This window comes from Chrysochloris asiatica, unplaced genomic scaffold, assembly GCF_000296735.1.
Source record: "Chrysochloris asiatica unplaced genomic scaffold, ChrAsi1.0 scaffold00005, whole genome shotgun sequence".
In the NCBI taxonomy this organism is placed as follows: domain Eukaryota; kingdom Metazoa; phylum Chordata; class Mammalia; order Afrosoricida; family Chrysochloridae; genus Chrysochloris; species Chrysochloris asiatica.
This window is the reverse complement of record NW_006408523.1, coordinates 12700305-12722477: the sequence shown is the minus strand read 5'-3', so window position 1 is coordinate 12722477 and position 22173 is coordinate 12700305. Positions and strand designations below refer to the sequence as shown.

General features: G+C 40.1%; 2 protein-coding genes across 2 annotated transcripts in view; one reads left to right on the top strand and one right to left on the bottom strand.

Annotated features, from left to right (window-relative positions):
• The window catches only part of UBAC2 (UBA domain containing 2), a 226999-nt gene that overhangs the window by 103647 nt on the left and 101179 nt on the right, over positions 1 to 22173 (top strand). The gene's annotated exons all lie outside the window — the stretch shown is intronic.
• Positions 10791 to 11894, bottom strand: GPR183 (G protein-coupled receptor 183). Its single transcript, XM_006832034.1, has one exon. The coding sequence runs from the start codon at positions 11868 to 11870 to the stop codon at positions 10791 to 10793; it is 1080 nt and encodes a 359-aa protein (XP_006832097.1). The 5' UTR covers positions 11871 to 11894.

Sequence of the window (22173 nt, the reverse complement as noted above, 5' to 3'; positions counted from 1 at the left end):
GAAGGCTGTGCTCTTTAATCTTCATAAGCAAATTCTAAGCATAGAATGAACTAATAGGACTAAAGAAAATTACACAGAGCTAGTCCAACAGTGAGTTCGTAAAAGCCAATGAACCCGGGACGTCCGGAGGTTACTTCCTTGAGCCCTCAGGGTCCCTGGCTAGCCATCCTGAGTGGAGCCATCGTGTAGGATTTTCGTTCATGACACCGGACCTCAGCATCTTAGTACTTGCGGTCCTCAACAGCTTTCCAGCATAGAGATACTAAAGCAAACGTAAGAAGTGAGGAGGTACAAGAGCTAAACAGAAAATTTCAAAGGTCAGCTCAAGAAGACAAAGTCAAATATTATATTAAGTTATACAAAGACTTGGAGTTCGAAAACCAAAAGGGAAGAACACACTTAGTATTTCTCAAGCTGAGGGAACTGAAGAAAAAATTCAAACCCCAGCTTGCAGTGTTGAAGAATTCTATGGGCACAATACTAAACGACAAATAAAACATCAAAAGAGAATTGAAGGAATACACAGAGTCACTGTACCAAACAGAAATGGTCGATGTTCAACCATTTTAAGAGGTACCATATGATCAAGAGCCAATGATCCTGAAGGAAGAAGTCCAAGGTGCATTGAAGGAATTGGCGAAGAACAAGGCACCAGGAATTGATGGAGTACAAATTGAAATCTTTCAATAAAGTGATGTGGCACTTGAGGCACTCACTCATCTCTGCCAAGAAATTTGGAAGATAACTACCTGGCCAACTGACTAGAAGAGATCTGTATTTGTGCCAATTCCAAAGAGAGGTGATGCAACAGCAACAGCATGCGGAAATCATCGGACAATATTGTTTATATCCCATTTGAGTAAAGTTTTACTAAAGGTAATACAGAAACAGCTGCAAAGCATACATTGACAGAGAACTTCCAGAGGTTCAAGCCACATTCAAAAGAGGATGTGGAATGAGAGATATCATTGCTGATGTCAGATGGATTTTTGCTGAAAGCAGAGAATACCAGAAAGATGTTTACGTGTGCTTTATTGACTACACAAAGGCAATCAATTGTGTGGCTCATGACAAGCTATGGACAACATTGCAAAGTATGAGTATTCTGGAAGACTTAATTCTGCTCTTGAGGAGCCTGTACATAGACCAAGAGGCAGTTGTTCAGACAGAACAAGGGAACACCGAATGGTTTAAAATTAGGACAGGTGTGCACCAAGGTTGTATTCTTTTAGCATACTTATTCAATCTGTATGCCGAACAAATAATCAGAGAAGCTGTATTATATGAAGAAAAACATGGCATCATGATTGGAGGAAGGCTTATTAACTATCTGCAATTTTCAGATGATATAGCCTTGGTTGCTGAATGTGAAGAGGACTTAAAATAACTTATTGATGTAGATCAAAGACCACAGCCTTTGGTATGCATTGCACCTCAATGTAAAGGAAACAAAAATCCTTACCGCTGGACCAGTAAATAACATCCTTTTAAATGGAGAAAGGATTGAAGTTGTCAATGACTTCATTTTGCTTGGCTCAACCATGAACACTCATGGAAGCAGCAGTCAAGAAATCAAATGACATATTGCATTGGACAAATCTGCTGCACAAGAACTGTTTAAAGTGTGGAAGCACAAAGATGTCAGTTTGAGGACTAAGGTGCACCTGATGCAAGCCATGGTCATTTCAGTAAGCTCATGTGCATGCAAAAGTTGGATAGTGAATAATGAAGACCCTAGAAAAATTGATGCAATTGAGTTATGGTGTTGGAGGAGTATATTGAACATGCCATGGACTACCAAAAGAACAAACAGATCTGTGTTGGAAGTAGTACAGCGAGGGTGCTCCTTGGAAGCCAGGATGGCGAGAATTCCTATCTCATACTTCAGACATATTATCAGGAGGGACCAATCCCTGGAGAAGGATATCTTGTTTGGTAAAGTGGAGGATCGGAGAAAAAGAAGAAGACATTCCCTTCTCCCCACCCCAAAGAGATGGGTTGGCAATGTGGCAGCATCAATGGACTCAAACGTAGCAATGGTTGTGCTGTGTTTGAATTCATTGATGCCCAGGTTTGGGCAATGTTTTGTTCTGTTGTACATAGGGTCTTTATGAGTCGATACCAACTCGATGGTACCTAACAACAACATCAATGCAATGGAGTCCTTGTGTGGAGCTGTAGGATAAACACTGGGCTGCTAATCACAAGGTTGGCAGTTCAAACCCATAAACTGTTCCTTACAAACCCCATGCAAGGTTTCTGTGTGTTTGAACCTATACAACAACAACAATAACAATATGATGGCAGTGATTGCACAAGGCAGGTGACTCTTGCTTTTTTGTTGGAGTAAAATGTAATAATGTAAGCAACTCTCCTTATTTTCTCTTAGAATTGGTTTATGCATCTTTTTCATTTTTATTTTTTAGCAAGTAAAAAAACAATCAAACCAAGGGAGAAGGTAGAAAAGGTGTCTGTGGGGAGGAGAGGAAAGACTAAGAAATTGTGGTATCAGAGATGGTTTGACAGTGTTTCTGCTAGTTCCACGGGGTGGGGGGAACCTGCACGGGAAGTGAGCTTTTCTCTTAAAGAAAGAATGGTTAACTTTCTGTATGCCTCTTTTTATTACTCCCTTAAATTGAACGTAGACCTTATTGGAAGAACCCCTCAACAAGAAACTTCAAAGAGGAATAGATGAGCAGGACATGGGACTCAAAATACATGATTTATTTCTTCTTTTGTCTGATGTTCTCTTACTGGAGTGATTTTTTTCTTCTGTAATGACTCTTGTGAGAAAAATATTTGCAGTAGTTACAGTGGAAAGATTATAGAGTTTGGAGTTGATTCATATTCTCATTCTGTAACTTAAGTGAAGCAACTCACTAAATGTCTCATCTGTCATTTTCTCATCTGTCTAATGGAAATTGTAATAAATAATAATCTCTCTTCTACCTGCCTCACAGAGTTAATAAGAGGCGCTAGTCAGATCCCAACTAACTGCAAAGTTATTGTTTTTGTTTATGTACCACTAGTTCCCACTTTTTTCCATTCTCCATTTTCTCCTTACATTCTGCATGGCCAAGACCTTCAGTCTCCTTCAGCTCTGCCAGTGGCCCTCTGAGAGTCTGACCAGAGGCCTGAGTCCATGGGGACCACCACATCCCATGCTTTAAGTAGAGCCCTTGAGCGATTATCAGGACTGAAAATGAGGGCTGCTTATGTTTCTTGTTGTTTGGGTTCCATACCTGTGCGCTTGTTTTGAGGATATCTTTACCTTAACGGCTATTCTTTAAACAAAATGAACAGTGTTCAAATACCTGGCCTAGCCCTTGTCCTTGCTCCTGTTGTTGTTGTTGGTGTTAAGTACCGTGGAGTCGGTTCTGACTCATAGTGACCCTGCACAGGGTTTCCGAGGCTGCAAATCTTTATGGGAGCAGGAAAAGTGGGCAGTAATATGTGAGATGGTACTTGCAAAGACTTTGATTACTTTCTTGAGTTGTAATACATGAAAGTTAGTACATGATACTCTAGTTTGTTTTTTGTTTTTTTTTAAAAACTGTAATAATGCAGCCAGTTACCAAACATATTTTCACTATAGGACAAAACAAAGAGGAGTCCTGGCGTGGCGCTGCAGGATAATGCACTGGACTGCAAAGTCTGTTTGATGTGCTTCAAACCCACCAGCTGCTCCTAGGAAACCCTATACAGGCTCGCTCTGCGTTGGAACCAAGCAAAGATTCCCTAGGATGAACTTGGGGGAAAACGTGGAGTTGCTGATCTCAAACAATAAAAGCACATCAGAATCTTCCTTTTTTTTTTTTTTTAAGAGTAAGCTTAAAATGTAGCCTCTGAGTAGTTTCATTCTGACACACTTTGTTCTTCTCAAAACTTGCTTGGGAAAAGTCATTCTTATAATATACAGAAACCAGAAATAAGTGTTCTCACACCCTGAGAAAACTGAAAAAAGTCCATCATACGGGATTTGAGGTCTCGTGCTGGATCGGCTGCGATAGGTGCTTGAGGGAGACAGCGTGGCAGCTCCTGCTTGCAGTCAGCTTGCAGTTTAGTTGAATAGACAAGATGGCTAAAAGCAGTGTTACCCATGAGAAGTGGCATCTTAAGTGTACACATAAAGGGAGAGAGGAAGATAAACTGTTTTGTTATGTTTTTTTAAAAAAACCAAACAACCAAAGAACAAACAAACAAACTAACAAAAATCATGTGTTTTCCATGTATGGTGCCCTCAGGCAGTTTCTTCTTTCTAGCAACTACGGTGTTTCAGAGATTCCTCTAAGTTGAATAGCCTGGGTATGTATCTACAGGAATAAATTCAGTAAGAAGTCATAAATGTTGCTTTTTCATGCCTGGAAAGAAAGGAAAAAGGTAGTGCTACTCATAGCTTCTTTTCAGCTGAAACCTTTCTTTTAAAAAAGAAATTCTGACTGACTTAAATGCCATTTTGGTTTCCAGCTTCATATATTTTCCACAGTGTTTCCATACCAAGCACATAGTTCTTGCCTTGTTGCCTAACCAATGATGGGATGTAATTATTGTAATTATCTGTTGTATCCTCCATCAGACTTGAATAATACAAACCATACAGCATCCTCGATAACCTTTGGCCAACCTATACCAGGGGGCTTCAAACGTTCGTGGGGGGAAAAAATAGAATGAAAAGAGAATGGAATTTCCCCATAAAGTTTTTTTTTTTTTTTTTTGAAGGCCCATCATATTTTAGAGCATTAGCTATCTGCAAGACACTGTGCGCAGTGTTACCAGAATAGAAGGAAGGAAAGGGCAGGGTCTTGAGCCCAGTGAAAGTTAGGTTTCAGTTTAGGCATACAAAACTGTTGTTGTTGTTAGGTGCCATCGAGTCGATTCTGACTTATAGTGACCCTATGCACCACAGAACTAAACAGGGCTTGGTCCTGTGCCAACCTCACAATCTTTGCTAATTGCCACCAACCACTGTGCCAGTCCATCTCATTGGGGGTCTAAAACGAATGCCCATGAAATAATAGAGCATGAGAAATACTATGGTTTGCAAAGAGCTGGCACATTACTTAATATGATGTTTTTACTGACATGAAAGAGCAAGTTTAGGAAAACAGGAAGGTTATCTAGCTGGTTAGCATTCAAACCAGAACCAGGCCTTAGGTCTCCAGTCCAGTGTACTTTTTATTTTCCTTTGTTATAAGGTAATAGATGTACATCTAAACTTAAAACTATGCGGACTTGACTGCAAAAGTCAGATAAGTTGAGGAAAGGAAGGAGGGTGGGTTTAAAAGTTATCAGAGGATTAGAGGAGGACATGAGATTTAGATGTAAGTTAAAGAGTAAGTGAAGTGTTGGAACCAAATACAATGATGCCTGTGAGAACCAGAACTCTGCGGTCCAGCCTTGTTTTTCTGGGTCTTGCAGGTTTTCTTCACTTGGCAGGGTGCGGTCTTAACCACTTTCTCTCACTCTCTACTGTTGAAAAATATCTGAGCTCTCCTTCTCTTGGCAGGTTTCTGTCTTGTACACATTCTGACTTTCATTAAGTTTCACTGTACTTGTTATATTCATGGGATAGTGACAGAACCAGAACCAACGAGACTGACTTGAAAGTCATATCCTGGGCATTGGAGGGGCTTGAAAGTGTGGCAGAGGAACTTGAACTTGATGTGCAAGCTCTTGGGGAACTAACTATTCTCAATCCTTGAACATGAAATGACACAGTGAAAGTGGATTAAGGAAGATCATGTGTGTTTGCCAGGAGAAATGGGCATTTTGTACATTCTCTTTTCTGACATTATGTGACTTGGTCTTTTTATTCTAAGTAGATTAAAAACTCTGTCTTTATCAGAATAGATTAGTGTATGCTACAGCCACAAATGAATCCTGAAACTCAGAGGTTTAGTGAATGGATACTTACGTGTATTTCGTGTTGCATTACTTGTCCAACACAGGTGGTTGGGATATGGGAGTGGAGAGTTCTCCAGTTACTCATTCAAGGACCCAGGCTGACCAAGTCCCCACCGTCTAATACCTCTCTGGTTGCTGTGGTGGGAAAGAAGAGCTGGAGCATCCTTCACTGCTCTCAAATGCTTCTGCCTGAAAGTGCTATGCTATCTTTGCCTCCAATCCATTGACCAAAGTAGTCACATGTTCTTCCCCATCCAGTTGTCGGAGCTGGAAAGGATGACGGAGTTCATGAACATTTGGTGAGCAACGTCTCTTCCATTGCTCTCCGAGGACTTAAGACATAGAATTGTACGTGCTTAAGATGTGGCGCTGTAGAATTAATACTGGGCTGTTAGCCACAAGATTGGCAGTTTAAACCCACCAGTCACTCCATGGAAACCCTATATGGGTTGCTGTGAGTCACAACTGACTCGGCGGCCTGTAACAACACCAAGAAAGACTCTATACTGCAAACAACACCAGATAGAGCCATACTGTCGGATACTAGCTTTGTGTATCTGCATAAGTTCTCAGCCTCTCTCAGACATAGTTTAATCTGCCAGCTTCAGTTATAACATCCTAAAAGAAGGCTAAAGGTTCTGACTCTACTTGGGGAGACCAGAGGGAAAGAGATGATAGTAACTGAGGTGAGAGATGGCCAGTGTTTGGACCAGGCTGATGGTATCTGATGAATAAAGATGGGGAGGAGAGATGGTAATACTGGCCAGAGAAACTCTCCAAAATACATTCACTAACCACAAGCTGAAACCTATTAGCTCCTCCTCTGGAGAAGGATGAGGCTGGCTGTTCCAATAAAGATTTACAGCCTCTGAAAGCCCATACCGGGTCTCTGTGAGTCGGACCTGACTCGAGGACCGAGGAAACAAGGGAGCCCTGGAGGCACCGTGCAGCATTCAGCTGCTCACTTGCAAGGTCAGCAGTTCAAGCCCGCTAGCCATTCTGAGGGAGAAAGATGGAGCTGGCCCCTCATAGATTTACGGTCTTGGAACCCCGAAGGCCCAGGTCTCCTCTGTCCTATGAATGGTCACTATGAGTGGAAATCGACTCGATGGCAATGAGGTTGGAGTTTTAAAATAAAGATGATGAAATAGAGTTCAGGTGTGGTAATGCTGTCTAATGCACAGGAAATAGAGGTCATTGGAATAAGGAGCTCAGCTCAGAGGGTGGAACTGGACCCGTCTCTTGATGAGTATATTTCAGTTCATGGTGTTATCCTGAAGAGCTCAGTCAGAATACAGGCCCGGGGGTTAGATAGTTTGGGTTTAAATCCTGGGATCACTCTTTGTGACCCTGATCCTCTAGTTTCCTCATTAAAATGGGAAAGATAATATTACCCATTTCACAAGGTGGTATGTTGTTCATTGCCACCAAGTTGATTCCATCTCATGGCGACCCCATGTGTATCAGAGCAAATTGTGCTCCCTAGAATTTTCAAGGCTGGGTGACCTTTTGGAAGCAGATAGTCTTCCCAGGCCCTACTGAGTAGTTCTAACCATCAACTTTTCAGCTCGCGGTCAAGCGCTTACATGTTGACATCACATGTAAGTGCCACATGAATCGAGATAATGCCTGTAGTGTATGGAAACATGGCATGTAGTAAGCCTTTAGTAATTGTTCACTTCTAGCGATCCACAAGGTTGGTGCTTCAAGCCCAGTAGCCGCTCCGGAACACGGGAGAAAGATGAGGCTTTCTGCTCCCATCAAGATTTACAGCTTCAGAAACCTGATACAGGGTCACAGTGAGTTAGTACCAACTCAAAGGCACTTAACAACAACAAGGTTTTAATTGAAGAGAAATTTGAGAATTATCAGCTAAGTGATCAGCATTCCAAATTGAATGTAAAATAGACTTCCATTGGCAGCAGTTCTCATGAGGGTGAGTTTGGTCCTCCGTGGATTCAAAAGAATGGGCCCCATAGTGTTACGGGATTCTGACCCAGATATTTTTCATGTTCTCATTTTTCACCTGAAGTCAACAACTAAATATTTTTAGCTTAACAGGTAATAGCAAATTACTGTGAATTGAAAAGTGACCCAAAATAGACCCTGTTATGGGCTAATTTAAGCTTGGTGATTCCCCTTTTCAAATTGTATTCTACCTACTTTTATTTTTTATTTTTGTAACTTTTGTATTGTGACTTATGTGATAGTTTACATGGGAGAACATTAGCTTTACATTCATCTCATTGTATATTGTTACATTGCCATGGTTACAATCCCCTCCATGCATCATCAACTAACCAAAGGGTATACCCCGCCAGCTTGTTCCCCCCACTCCCCCCAGTCGTCAGCACACAGTCCCTTTCCCTCTTTGGGTCTAGAGTCCCCAGCCGCTCCATCTCTCCGTGTCATGCCATCACTGTTTCTCTGGATAGGGTCCTGCACTCCCTTGATGGTCCCAGGGACCTCTGCTCCTGGACTGCAAAGTCAATCACTCCCCTTGTTTTGCTACAAAATGTCTACCTTTACATTTCTAACCCTCACAGTCAGTCCTGATAGTAATTATTCACTGTTGTACCACAAGAGTCCTATCCCCATCTCCTTTCATGAGTCCCATCTGGACAGATGGGATACTACTCAGTGGAGATTCTACCTTCCTCCATGCCCTCTGGATCTAGGCTCCCTCTTGAAAGCTTGTAAGCCAGTCACTTCTTGCCTTTGCAGCCCCTCTCTCCCCCATTTTGGGTAGCCAAAGTCCAAGTTGCCCATCCCTGTCTACCTTGTGTATAGAAGGAGTGGGAATGATCTTTGCTGTAAAGATTTGTTCCCTCTTTTGAGCTACTGCATCCATAGGTGTAGGTCTCTGCCTACTCCCCCCTTTTTTTAAGTGATTGGAAAGAGCAGCAGTCTCTCCTATTAAAATATGAAATTATTTCCAAGCTGAACATATTTCTGTATCTAAATTGGCTTGTTGGTTAATTAGTTCTGTCCTTTAATCTGTCAAGTTTAAATGGCACAAAGTCTACAGTGGTGCTTATGAAATAGCCTTTCCTTTTTTATGTTCCACGATCAAAATTGGTATCATTGTCAATAGAAATACTGTGTTGGGGCAACTTAGGGGATGGGTAAAAAACATTCAAACTGGCAGACAGGTTGATTATACTTGCAAAATCTTGCTACCTATACTAAGGTATTCTTTTGAGCAAGGATAGCATGTTGTAAAGAATCCTAGGATCTCTAAATTTACAGTTTTACATTTTCCTCCCCATCTGTCTTTTTTAGACAAGTGACAATTACAGTCCTTGCCGTCTCTTGTTCCCTTTCTGATAGCCAGCTATTACAATACAGATACAAGATACTACCAACCGGAAGGAGACCTTATAGTGTAGTGGGTTAGGAATTAGGCTGAAAACCACAGTGTCAACAGTTCAAATCTAGCAGCTGTTCCACAGGAGAAAGATGAGGCTTTCTGCTTTCGTAGAAAGATTTATAGCGTCAGAAACTCTATACAGGGTTACTATGAGTTGGAATCGACTCCACGGCACGTCACCACCACTACCACCAGAGACACAAATAAAACCAAGCTAAGATTCTTTTTTTCTAAGAAGAATAAAGTGGACCTTTCTCTGAAAAAAAAGATTTGTTGCTATGGAGTTGATTCTAACTCATGGTGTGACCCCATGTGTGTCAGAATAGAACTGTGTTCCATAGGTTTCCAGTGACTGGTTTTTAGAAGTACATCTGCAGGTCTTTGCACACTTGAATCCCCAACCTTTCCTGTAGCAGGCAGGCAGGCAGGCATTTAATCCCACTCAGGAACTCCTTCCAATAGTTACTTCCATGTAAAGTTCTCGTCACTTTCCTGAACATCAAGCTTATAAGTACTATGCGTACTATTTGCTTTAATCACCACTCTCATTGTAATTTGTTGTTGTTGTTGTTAAGTGCCATCAAGTTGGTTCTGACTTATAGCAGCTTTGTGTAGAGTTCTCGAGGAGTAGGTGGTGAGCTTGAACCACTGATCTTGCGGCTCAAACCGACATTGCAGTCTACCACATTAACCCACAGTGCCACACCAGAACTTCCTCATTTATGATGCTGCTATTCAGATCTGTCTACTGTTAATTGTTCGTTGTTGTGGTTAAGTGCCGTCACTTACAGCAACCCTGTGTAGAGTTTCCAAGGAGTGGCTGGTAAGCTTGAACCGCCAACGCTGAGATTCAAACTGACCTTGCAGTCCAGTGCATTAACCAGTCATGTGATCCCTGAAATTTATGGTGATAATGGACAATGAGCATTGGAGATACACTCAAAATGTTGTAACTGTCTGCGCTTTATTCCAAAAGAGTACTGTGAAACAAAGGTTTATGTTTCAAAACAAAACCAAAAAAATGGTGTTATTAAGGAAACACAATCTAAAATTGTATATAAGAAACATAGATTTAAAAAATATATTACAATATTAACATTTTTACATGAGACATATACAATCTAATTAGTCTTTTTTCTTTTGCCAGATTATGGCAGAAATATCTGTTAAATTATCACTGTGACTCAAGCGTTTCCTTTTAAAATTGAGTCATTAAGATACCATCCTCTCTTTTGGTATACTTTCAAAGAGTCTGTGGAAAATGGAATGAAAAGAGAATGGGGATTGTCAACCAACTTTTTGAAGCCCCCTGGTATTATTTCTTTTACAAATTAGAACTTTGTTTTATGTCGTTTTCTTAAGCTGTACAAGTATGTATCCATTTAATTTTATGTTGGAGGTGGAAAGTTAGAGCACAATGAATCCTGATTGGAAGGTGAACAATCATTTTGCTTTGTAAGCCCTGCAGAATCCTCATGCAGTTTCTCATGCTATAAAACCAAGATTTCGTTCCTTTTTACATTGACTTTCCATTTGAAGACTTGAAATGGATCATCGTTTGTGTTTCTGCCATTTCTCGGGAGTTTTCTTCTGGGGCCGACCTCACAGCACTGGAAATTGATACGCTGACTTGGCGTTTCAACATCTTCATAACTTTTCTCTTGTAACCTTTACATGCGAAGAAGTAAATGAATGGGTCCATGCAGCAGTTGAAATTCATCAGGCACACAGTGAAGTGTAGAGAAATCTGGAACGAATGTCTTTGGCTACAGTCAAGGAGGTCAGAGAAACGAAGTTTCTTAATCATGTGTTGGATGATTGCAATATGATAAGGTGTGAAACAGATAATAAACACAATGATTATGAAAATGATCGTGTTGAGGGCCTTTTTGTTGACACCAGATTTCTCAGTTAGTGGGTTCTGTTTGGCAGTTTTAAAGAGTTTGCAACAGATTTGGGAATAGCAGATGAGAATGATTATGAGTGGAAGAATGTATCCTATTAAACATGCACCAAGCAGAATCCAGGGAAGAGATTTGGTTTCTTCAAAGTTTGGGTATTCCATGCAGGTAGTCCTTTTAGCCTCATCCTTTGACATAGGTTTTATGAGGAGGGGGAGTGTTTGAGCAAATACTAGAATCCAGACAAACAGACAGACACCTTTGGCATGTTCAATTCGTTTCATCTTGTTGTAGCGCAGAGGGTGAACCACAGCAAAGAACCGGTCAATGCTCAGACAGGTCATGAAGTTCACACCTGCATAGGTATTAATGTAGAACACAAGAGCCGTTATCCTGCACAAGGCGTCACCTATTTTCCAGTCGAAGCCAAGTGCATAATAAGCTATCCGTGTAGGCAAAGCTGTGGTAAACAGTATGTCAGAAATCACCAAATTGGTTGAGTATAAGGTGGTAGAGTTGATTTTTTTCCTATTTTGGAAAATGACAACCAAGGCTAGTAAGTTCCCAAAAAGCCCAACGATGAAGACAATGCTGTAATGCAGAGGCATTAATATCCGGGCTGTGTTCTGATGCATGTACAGGTCACAGTCGTCTCCCTGAGGAGTGGTGGACGGTGTGGTCAGGTTGTAATCCATTTTTAAATCCTTCAGTGGTGCCCAAGGTCTCTAGGAAAATACAAGAAGGGTACATTTAATTCAAAGCATATTTAATTTCAAGAGGTATAAACGAATTGCCTTTTGTATCTCTGATTTTGAAAATTTCAGGATTTGTATAACTTTTGAAAGATAAATGATTACATTGTTGTTTTTGCTGTTAAGTGGCATCAAGTTGGTTCCGACACACAGCCACCCTGTATAGGGTTTCCGAGGAGCGGCTGGTGAGTTTGAACTGCCAACCTTGCGGTTCAAACCGACCCTGTGGTTGAGTGCTTTTCCTACAGCGCCACGTCATGTAGTTATTATATATGTGATCAAGATTAGGAAGGACAGAGTATTACATTTACATTTCTAGTCTCAGTTTTTGGTGGCCTTAACAAAGGCAGAGAAACTAATGCAAAGTGAAATGCCTATGCCGTGGGGTCAGTTCCGACTCCTGGCCACCCTGTTGGACGAGCAGGAGCTCCTTTGAGTTTCTGAAACTCAGTCTTCATGAAAGCAGGTAACCGAGTTCTCTGAGTGGCTGCTGAGTTTGAATGGCCTACCTGGTGGTTAGCAGCCCAACCCTTCTCCCACGATTGTTGTGTTGTTGCTATGAGTTTTGACTCATAACAACCCTGTACAGGGTTTCTAAGGAGTGGTTGGTGGGTTTGGAACCCCAACTTTGTGGTGAGCAGTCCAGTGCTGATCCTACAGCGCCACAACAACACTCTACTACTGGAACCATCTAAAGAGGGCAAATGTAGTTTTCACAAGAGAGAATGCACTAACTTTTTAAGGAGAAATTTCCCTTCCTTTTTCTGAATCATCGTCTGGCTAAGAATAAAATCAGTAAAATGCCCCATATTTCAGATAGCTGAGTATAAAATTGTGCTTTTATGTTGAATTTCAGTTGGGCCTTTTTCTTCTTCTTCTTTTTTTTTTTTAGCCAAATGCATATCACTGCCAGGAAATGAAATCGGTCACACATTTATGTAGTGAAATATGAACTTACCACAGTGATCTGATTTGTGCTAACCTAAAAAGTATGAGAAACAAGCTTAGATCTTGTTAGGAACTGAAAGTTTTCTTTAAGAAAAAAAAAAAAGAAAAAGAAAGAACTTACGTTACTTCAAAGGAAAAAAATTTAATTAATTGTAAACTGTAATGTAATTAATTGGATGACTCTGTAAGAATTCCTGGGACACAGGTGATAAACTTTCCTACATTTGCACTTGGTAGTAAGCATTGCATGTGACATGTTTTCTGATTTGCTTATATTCACTTCTGATTTTCATGGATCAGTGTTACCTATATACTTGTGCTATGGGTAGACATTTGATAGATAATACTACAATATTCAATATTTTGATGAATTTTGATTATTTTTTTTGTCGACAGAAGTTTAAAATCTTAAGGGGAAAAGAAGAAAACTGTAATATGACCTCATATATTGTAGTTAGTGCTGTTGAGTCAGTTTCTGTTGTGACCCTGTTTCTGAGGAACCTGGTGAGTTTGAACCACTGACCTTGAAGTTAACAGTCCAGTACTTTTCATACAGTGCCACACCAGGGTTCCACTGGTGAGTTTGAACCAGTGACCTTGAAGTTAACTGTCCAGTACTTTTCATACAGTGCCACACCAGGGTTCCACCCCATAAATGAGGGTGAAATTTGTTAATTAGGGAAGAACAGAGCAATACATTCTGTGGGATGGTTCATTTTAGAAGAAAAATAATTTATCTCATAGTGACAACATTTCTTTCCTGAAAATTTCAGCATACATAGTTTATTTGGAAGATTATTTCAAAGCAGGTTCGTGAGAACTGTCTTTTTAGCACATGGGAGGTAATCTGATAACTCTCTACGTGAATAATTATAATTGTAGAGTGAAAGCAAGCAAAGCTGATGGGAAAAGAATGCCCGTGTGTGAACGTGTGTCATCCGGTGTCCAGTGAGTCCAGAAATGGCAGGGGTTTCACATCACATTCAAGACAGTGTTATTTATAAAGGTGAAGAATTACAAACAAATCAAGTGCCAATCAGTACGGATTCGTGTAAATATTTTAAGGTACAGCCAAACATTGAAATACTATGTTTGCTGTTGTTTAAGTGCCGTTAAGTGGGTTCCGACTCATAGCAACCCTGTGTAGGGTTTTGGAGGAGCAGCTGGTGGGTTTGAACAGTCAACCTTGTGGTCTGCAGTCTAGTGCTGATCCTACGGCACCACACCTACTGTGTAGGTACTGACAGTGGCAAGAGAGTTGCTTTTTTTGTTGATGGGATAATGTTAAGTAAATGTAGCACGCCCGGGAAAAAACAAATTGAGGGAAAAAAGCAACCTTTTATATTTACACATAGAAAGATGTCTGTATATGGAAACTCATGATTTTGTAGAAATCTTCATTTTTTACTTTTATTTGTGTGTGTGTGTGTATATATATATATATATATATATATATATATATATATATAGTCTCAGTTCTTAACACTGAACAATGAACAGTGATTGGCTGAAATGAATAAATGGGTAAATAATAATTTTTTGGAAATCTGAAGAAAATCTATTATTAAGTTTAGCTACTCTTGTAAAAACTGTCCTCTGATAACATTTTTCAGAGCTAGCCCTTCAGTGCTCTTTAGTTTGATTTTGATTAACTTGTGTTCAGATTTATTAACTTTATTCCATGTAACTAACTTGTAGGTGCCTGCCATGGGTCACAAACTTTCAATCATGTCTCTTGCTCTGTTAACCGCGCAGCAACCATTCCAGCTAAGTACTATTATCACCTGTTTGCTTTCTAGGGGAGGAAACTGAGTTTCACAGCAGTTCAAGGTCATGCTAAATACAGGAGAGGGGGTGCTTCAAAAGTTCATGGAAAAATTCCATTCCTCCTTTAATGACATTTTTCACAAAGATTTTGAAGTCCTCACCCTACCCTCCCATACTTCTCCCTGCTTTTGTAGTGACCTGGTTTTGAGTGTCTCATATTCTATGCCATTTTTGTGTGTGGTTTTTTGTTTTTTTTTTTGCAGGGGCAACTATTTCATACTGTTCTTGAAGAACTGAGAGTTGGTGCTTTAAAGTTATCCAGGCTTTAAGGACCATTCGTACCTGTAAATAAATGCAGGGACACAGGTGTCCTGCTTGCTTTTTGAATGACAGCCCTTCTTTATCAGCCTTAGGATTATAAATGCCTCTTTTAATCCTTGCTCTGATATAACTTCATATTCGTTCTTGAATGTAGTATTTCCAATTAGTACTGGACAGCACTTCTGAACTGAAGCACTGAAGCTTGTCAACTTACTGCTTAGAGAAAGGCACACAACTCAGTGTGTTTTTCTCTAGAATGTATTTCATTGCTAATGGAGTTGCTAACATGTCTTTAGATACTATCATTGCATTTTTGCATAACCGGACATGTTGACATGAACTGACAAGTTATATCTAGCCACAAAATGGAAAAAAATAGAGGGCCCAAGAAAAAACGCATTTATTAGTATTTAAGAAAATGATCTAAGATCTGGTATAATTTTTCCCTTGGAAATAATTACCCTGGATACCAACTTGGAGGCATTTGTGATTTTTTCACAGGGTGCATTTATATTCTCCGACCCTAACTAAAGTTATTGGTTAGATTTTAATTGAGGCAGAAATAATAAAACACAGAATCTTTACTATAGTCAAAGATGTCGTTAGTGTAGAATACCAGCTTTTTAAGCCCTTTCATGGTCAGATTGTTTTCTCCTTTGAATTTTGTTGATACCACAGGTTTTCAGTAATGGAAGACATACTGCAATTAAGGGGGCAGAAAATTACTTTTTTTTGAGGTAATATGGATTTTAATGTAATTATACAGGACACCTGTACCTCAGGTAGGCTCTGGTGGCAAGATTGGAGGTCTGTGACCTGGGTCTTCAGATTCACACAGTTATTCAGGCCCCCACCAGACAGTAGCACAGACTACAGCTGAAAGAGCAGCTTCTCAGGAGACTGAGAGGCCGAAATTGTTGGTGGATGATACACGGGCCAGGAAAGGGTTAAAATTCCTGAACCATCATCCTTAGTCCTAATATATTATTATCTTAATAATATCAGTATTTTAAATGAAAGGAATTTTGTTTAAATTCAGGCTTTAACAATTAGTTGGATGGGTCAAGTTGTTCTGCAGCAATCATTGATAAGAGAGACTTGTATGTGTCAGGTCAGATTGGTCAAGACAGTTCATAAGGTGAGGTGATTGAACTCAGGGTGCCCACAGAGGTAGGCAGCAAAGCGGAAGTTTCAGGAGAACTCTTTCAAAAACAACACAGGGAGGCACAAATGTGCAGACATAACAGCTATGGATTATATCTTCATATTGGATAATAATTACTGTGGTTTGAGCCTATTTCTCATCTGATTTCTATTGATTATATGGCTCTTTGGCTGTTTTCTTGAGGCAAGCTAAGATTGAGGAGGAATTTCCAAAGCGGGGGTGGTGTGGGGGACAAAAAATCACTGGGAAGGGATTGGGAAGACGAAGGCTCATGATTAATTGAAGTAGCAAGGATATAGTATTGCTGAGGAAATAAAGACAAGCTTAGATGTGTCAGGATGGTATGCTGAGACTGTTTCAGTTCCCCTGAGAAGGGGCATACTCTGGGGAAGAAAGAAAGAATTCAGTACGTCCTCTTTCTAATCCCTGGTTTGATAAGTATTTGTTCATTTGGAAAAGGTCTCCCTGTTCTTGAAGTAGAGCAAACTGGGGCTTCTGAGTTTGGTCCATTGGCACACACACCATTGAACTTGTGATTTTTCTCACTTCCTTTTTAGTTGACTAAACAGCCGTCACCTGAGCTTTTCTGGGTGACATCTGCTTATAAACTAGACAAGTGGAAAGCATAAATGCGGAAAAGGCATCTGCAGCACAGACAGGCTGTGACCGGTACAGTCACAACCTCCAGGCACTCAGTGTGGTAAATTCAGATTGGCCAGGCCACTCAACCGCTGATCACCACCATAAGCAGCTCTGGTAGCGTAGTGACTACAGGTCAGACTGACAACCTCAAGGTCTGCAGTTCGAAACTACCAGCTGTTCCGCTGGAGAAAGATTAACTCTATGCAGGATCACTATGAGTCAGAACCGACTTCACGGCACACCACCACCACCACCACCACCACCAGTACCAGCATGGTTTACTCAACTGCTAACTGAAAGGTTTGAGGTTTGAATCTGCCCAGAGGTGTTTTACAAGTTTTGGTGATATACTTCCAAAAAACATCTGTCCTTGAAAACCCCATAGTATCATCACGAACCAGAATCGACTCGCTGGCAAATGGTTGCAGTGACCTCAGTGACTTAGTTAAATAAATCTTTGTAAACGAATTTTTTAAAAAAAACCAGGCGATTTTCTTTTTTATAGCCAAGCTTCAGTTCTGAATTGATAGCGGTGTCTGTGCCTGAGGTGTATTTTTGGACGTCTGTAGGAAATGTCATCTAGAAAGGGTGACACCGTGTTAACTGCCTCACAAAGAAGCAGAGTCATTCTATTCAGAGTAGAGTTGTCTGTCTGTCTGTCTGGGGGAACTGCGCACTCCCTCCTCGTGGGGAGCTTGTTTCCTAGGGCTGGTAAAGCAGTGGGCAGCTTTACCAAGGATTGGTTAACTAGGTAACCCTGCTGCTGACACTAGGCTTGGCCTGGTTGTTAGCCTCTCTCCCAGTTGTGTCCCTAGGAGAAGAAAGAAGTATGTCAAGACAGAAAGGAGGAAGAGATGGACTGAGAGCTGGCGGCCAGGAGGTGTAAATTATTATATATGCCTGAGTATTTAAAACAAAACAAAAAAAGAGCTAAAGTGAATAGAGAGAAATACTGTTATCTGATGATACATGTGGTTGTTATGTGCCATTGAGTCGGTTCCGACCCATAGCGACTCTCTAGAGGGTTTCCAAGGAGTGACTGGTGAGCTTGAACCACCAACCTTGCAGTTCAAACTGACTCTGCAGTCTAGCGCATTAACCCACAGCGCCAAGAGGGGATTATAATCATTGTAATGAAACAAGGTATATGATTTATTGAATGTAAAACTGATGATCTACCCTGTAAACTTTCACTCATTTCACAATAAAAACTTAAAAATTAAAATAAAAAGCCAGAAAGGGTGTTCCACAGTCTTTAGATTCCTCTTTGTGCCTCATTTGGTGTCCTAAACCCAGGAGGACACTCAAGGAAGGACCAACCTCAACTTCTTAAGTATGTGAATGCCATTGGAAAGATGGAGAAATGCCTGCTACTGTTCATTCTGTAGTTTTGCTCCTGTTCCTTTGCATATTGGGGCTTTCCATATTCCAGCTATTTTTCTTTCACCTTTCTATGATTGCTTGCTCTTTGTCTGGTTTTTGGAAGGTGTGAAACTATCAAACAGGACAAAGGAGTTGGTAATAAGTGTATGTTTAGGGCCTATAGAAAAAGAAAAGAATCTCACCATAATACTCATTCCAGATGAAAGAGACAAATCTTTTGGGTTTACATATGATATGATTTGAGCTCTGCGTAGGACACGTAAAGGATATATTTATTGTTGTTTGTTATTAAGTGCCATCGAGTTGGTTCTAACTCAGTGACATTGTATAGGGTTTCCGAGGAGCAGCTGATGAGTTTGAACTGCTGATCTTGTGGTTCAAACTCACCTTGTGGTCCATTGCATTATCCTGCAGCACCACACCAGGACAAAAGTGTGCTTTATAAGGAAGATCTAGGTATGCATAATATTTTTTTGAGTCCAAAATATTCCTAGAAATCATATATATATATATCTTTTATCCATAAAGTTCTATTCAAGTTTTGTTTTTTGTCTCTGTTATCCAATGAAAATTAGACAGAAATATTAAGTGGTTCCTTTTTTTTTATAAACAGAACTCTAGAGACATTATATCTTTGAATTGTATCAACACTGGTTCCCAGTCAAGGGTCACGAAGGCATTCTAGATTCTTTCCTCCCTTCCCCACTACCTCTGGTCAGACAGTGGTTCCTGTGAGTTCAGCCTAACCTCTTCTGCTTGCTCATGACGTCTTTATGTCTGTCTGCCTGTCTGTCTGTCTGTCTGCTTGTGTGCTTTACTACTTTCGTTACCACTCCTTCCCTGAAAACCATTCTCATTTCTCTGCAGAGCTATGGCAGCAACATCTCAAAATCCCCCTCAAAGGGTGAACCCTGGGCGAGCTGAACCCATTGAACCCTAGGCCATGATGCACAGTTGCTCTCATTACTGGATCTTCTGATAGCGTGGGTCAAGCCAATACTAAAGTACTCGCACGCTTTAGAATGTCCAGTGTTCTCTTACAACTCTGTACTTTTGTGATGATGCTCTTCCCTCTTCCAATGCCTCATTCTTGTAGCATCAGCTTTTAACTTTTCTTCAGGACTTGATTTTGAAAGCTCCCTCTGTTCTTCATTCTCTCAGCTCCCTCTTCCAACCTTTCTCAGTGAGGCAGTGTGGAGTGGCCTTGCTGGGGGCACTGGGCTCTGTAATCCATTTATTGTGATTTCCCCAACCCCCTGTTTCCTATTAGCCTGTGAAGTCCTGTGAGTAGAAACTGTGTCTTATATATCCATGGCTCAATTAATACTCTTTAGTCAAAGACCAGTAAAATCAGGGATTATTTTCTTAGATTACAGCGACCCCTTGATTAATAATATTCTGGTGCCTGGATGACCTGCCATCCACTACCTGGGGCACTGTCTCTCTACATATATCAACTCATTGAATTCTCACAAAACTTTCAAAAATCCTTTACCTCAACCAAACAATAGACACCTCTACAAGGTGAACATGGAAGGTACTGCTTACTAGTCGTGAGAACAGCCAACCACAAAGGGCAACAGTTGCCCAGGAATAACGCTCAGAAGGCAGGAAGGGATAGGAAAGGAGGATGTAGGGAAATGGTAAACACAGGGAGGAAATGGACAAACTCTGTGACAAAGTGCTACAATCAGTGTCACACAGCCAAATGTGTATAAATCGTTAAATGGAAAACCAGTTTGCGCTGTAAGCTGTCATCCAAATGACAATTGAAAAACAAAGTTCATTTACCAGTGGGGAAACTGAGGGACAGAACACTTAAGTGACTTTCCTGAAGACACTGGTGTTAAGTATTAGAGTCCAGATTCAAACTCAGCCTGGCTCTAGAAATCACCTTCAATATGATATATTTTATCCCTAGTTTTTATTTCCTATATAATCTGATGTCATTGGTAGCACACAAGTAAAATAGGAAGACATACCAAAGCTTTAATTGATAACAACTCTGTCTCTGAAGTGTGGGGGCTGCTATGAAGGGCCAGGAGAAGAAAAGAACAAGAGAGGAAGAGGGAGGGAAGGAGAGAAATCCTGATTTAAATAAAGGAATTCATTATTTATTTGTAGCATATTTTATAATAAAGGAAAGGATCTGCTAATAAATTTAGGCTTACTATTTCTCACAATATTTTAATAATAAAACAATTTAGACTGAGATTTCAGTTAAAAGGTCTTTTATTCTCCTTCTTTACTTTTTAAAACTACTTCTTAGTTTTTGCAGATATTTAACAAAACGACTTTTGTTCTTCTCTGTTGAACTTCCAAGTTGCCACCGGAAATTTTGGGACCTCTGTAAAATACAGGACACCAATAAAAGATAAGATAACATATGTGACAGAGGATTTCCACATATGTTGTCTGATTATTACTGGTGTCCTGTATTTTACAGAGGGTTGTGACCACTGTCTCAAGTGCCTCCCAAACTATCTTCCAGCACAACATGGGACAAAGTCCATAGGGCTTTCATTGACTCAGTTTGAGAACTAGATCATTAGACCTTTCTCTCTTGTATCTCTTAGTCTGGAAGTTCCTCTGAATGCTGTCTACTTTGGGGTTACCCTGCTGGTGTTTGAAACACCAGTGGCATCACTTTCAGCATCACAGAAACACACAAGCCACCACAGTATGGCAGACTGACAGGCACCCATGTGATCCAAGAGCTTACAAGTGGGCTGCTTTGTTCTTTTCAGTCTGTGTCCACAAAGTACCATTGACTCCCGGAGAGAAACCATGTATGGAAATATTAACAAGTAAGTCAGCTAAGTAGACAGCACAGTTAGAAGTGTAATCATCCGTACACTCCCAGTCTATGTGAGAAACTCCATAAAGTTCTGCAGATAAGTGCAAGAAAAAGAATTCCCACAGAAATGATTATTGTTCTTGTTAAGTGCTATTGAGTAGGGGTTTCCAAGGATCATCTGGTGAATTTCAACTGCCGACCATGTGGCTCAAATCGACCTTGTGCTTACTCTGTAGCGCCACGCCCTATTGGATTTATACTATGATAGTTAATGGACTAAGAGAGGGGAGAGTAATGATTGATAGCAGGTCACTTTGTTTTAGTTCTTAGTACAAGAAGCAATATTAAAAGCAGTTAGCAGTATTACTGCTCTGTATTTTATTTACAAAGACGAAACTAAAGCCAGAGCGATTAAGTAGCCCAATACAACATAAATTGTAAAAAATAGAGCCTTATTTAGAACCTAATTCCAGAGTTCATCCTCCTAAACACTATACTATATTGTAGACACAGTAACTCTCTCCCACCAAGAAATCTCATTTAGAGGAAGATTCACAGCTTATGTTTTGATAAGAGATTATTTTAGTTCTATTCCTAACCTGGACAGAAATATTGACAAATAACTAGATAGAATTCACTGTTTTTGATTTTTTTTTTTTTTTTTTAAAGGCACATAAAAGGTCTAGAAAGCATATATGGAGAAGTATCTAGCTTTAATGATAAGTAAATATCAACCAAACAGCAGATATATTATTTTTCATTTACTCCATTTAAAAGTAACTTTGCTCATTTCCCTTTCAAAAGCAGCCCTTATCTTTTAGTTTCATAGTAAAGCATCCTGAAATAGTGGCATGGTTTGCTAGTTACACAATACTCTTGTTTTGGTATTACTGAGTTCACAAACACGTACAAAGTAAACCCTATTTCTTAGCAAGGATATTCCAGACATGATCCTTCCCTTTCACTTAGCTTAACAATAGCAAACTAGAAGTGACAATTACCAGAGAGCAAATTTTTTGTTAGAAATTACTTGCTGTTGAATACTGCATTTTCCTTTATCTTACACCTTAAAACTTAGGTTTCAAGACTTTCTATTATTCATAAGAATAAAGTTGAAAACAAGAAAATATCTAGTACTTACATATCAGTTGCTTGCTCAGTTCTCTAGGTAGCCAGTATTTGCCCAAACTGATGTAGATTAACGTGATCTGTTGTTCTAAAAA

Coding starts and splice junctions, on each gene's coding strand:
- GPR183 (XM_006832034.1), bottom strand. CDS start 11,870: ATGGATTACAACCTGACCACACCGTCCACCACTCCTCAGGGAGACGAC.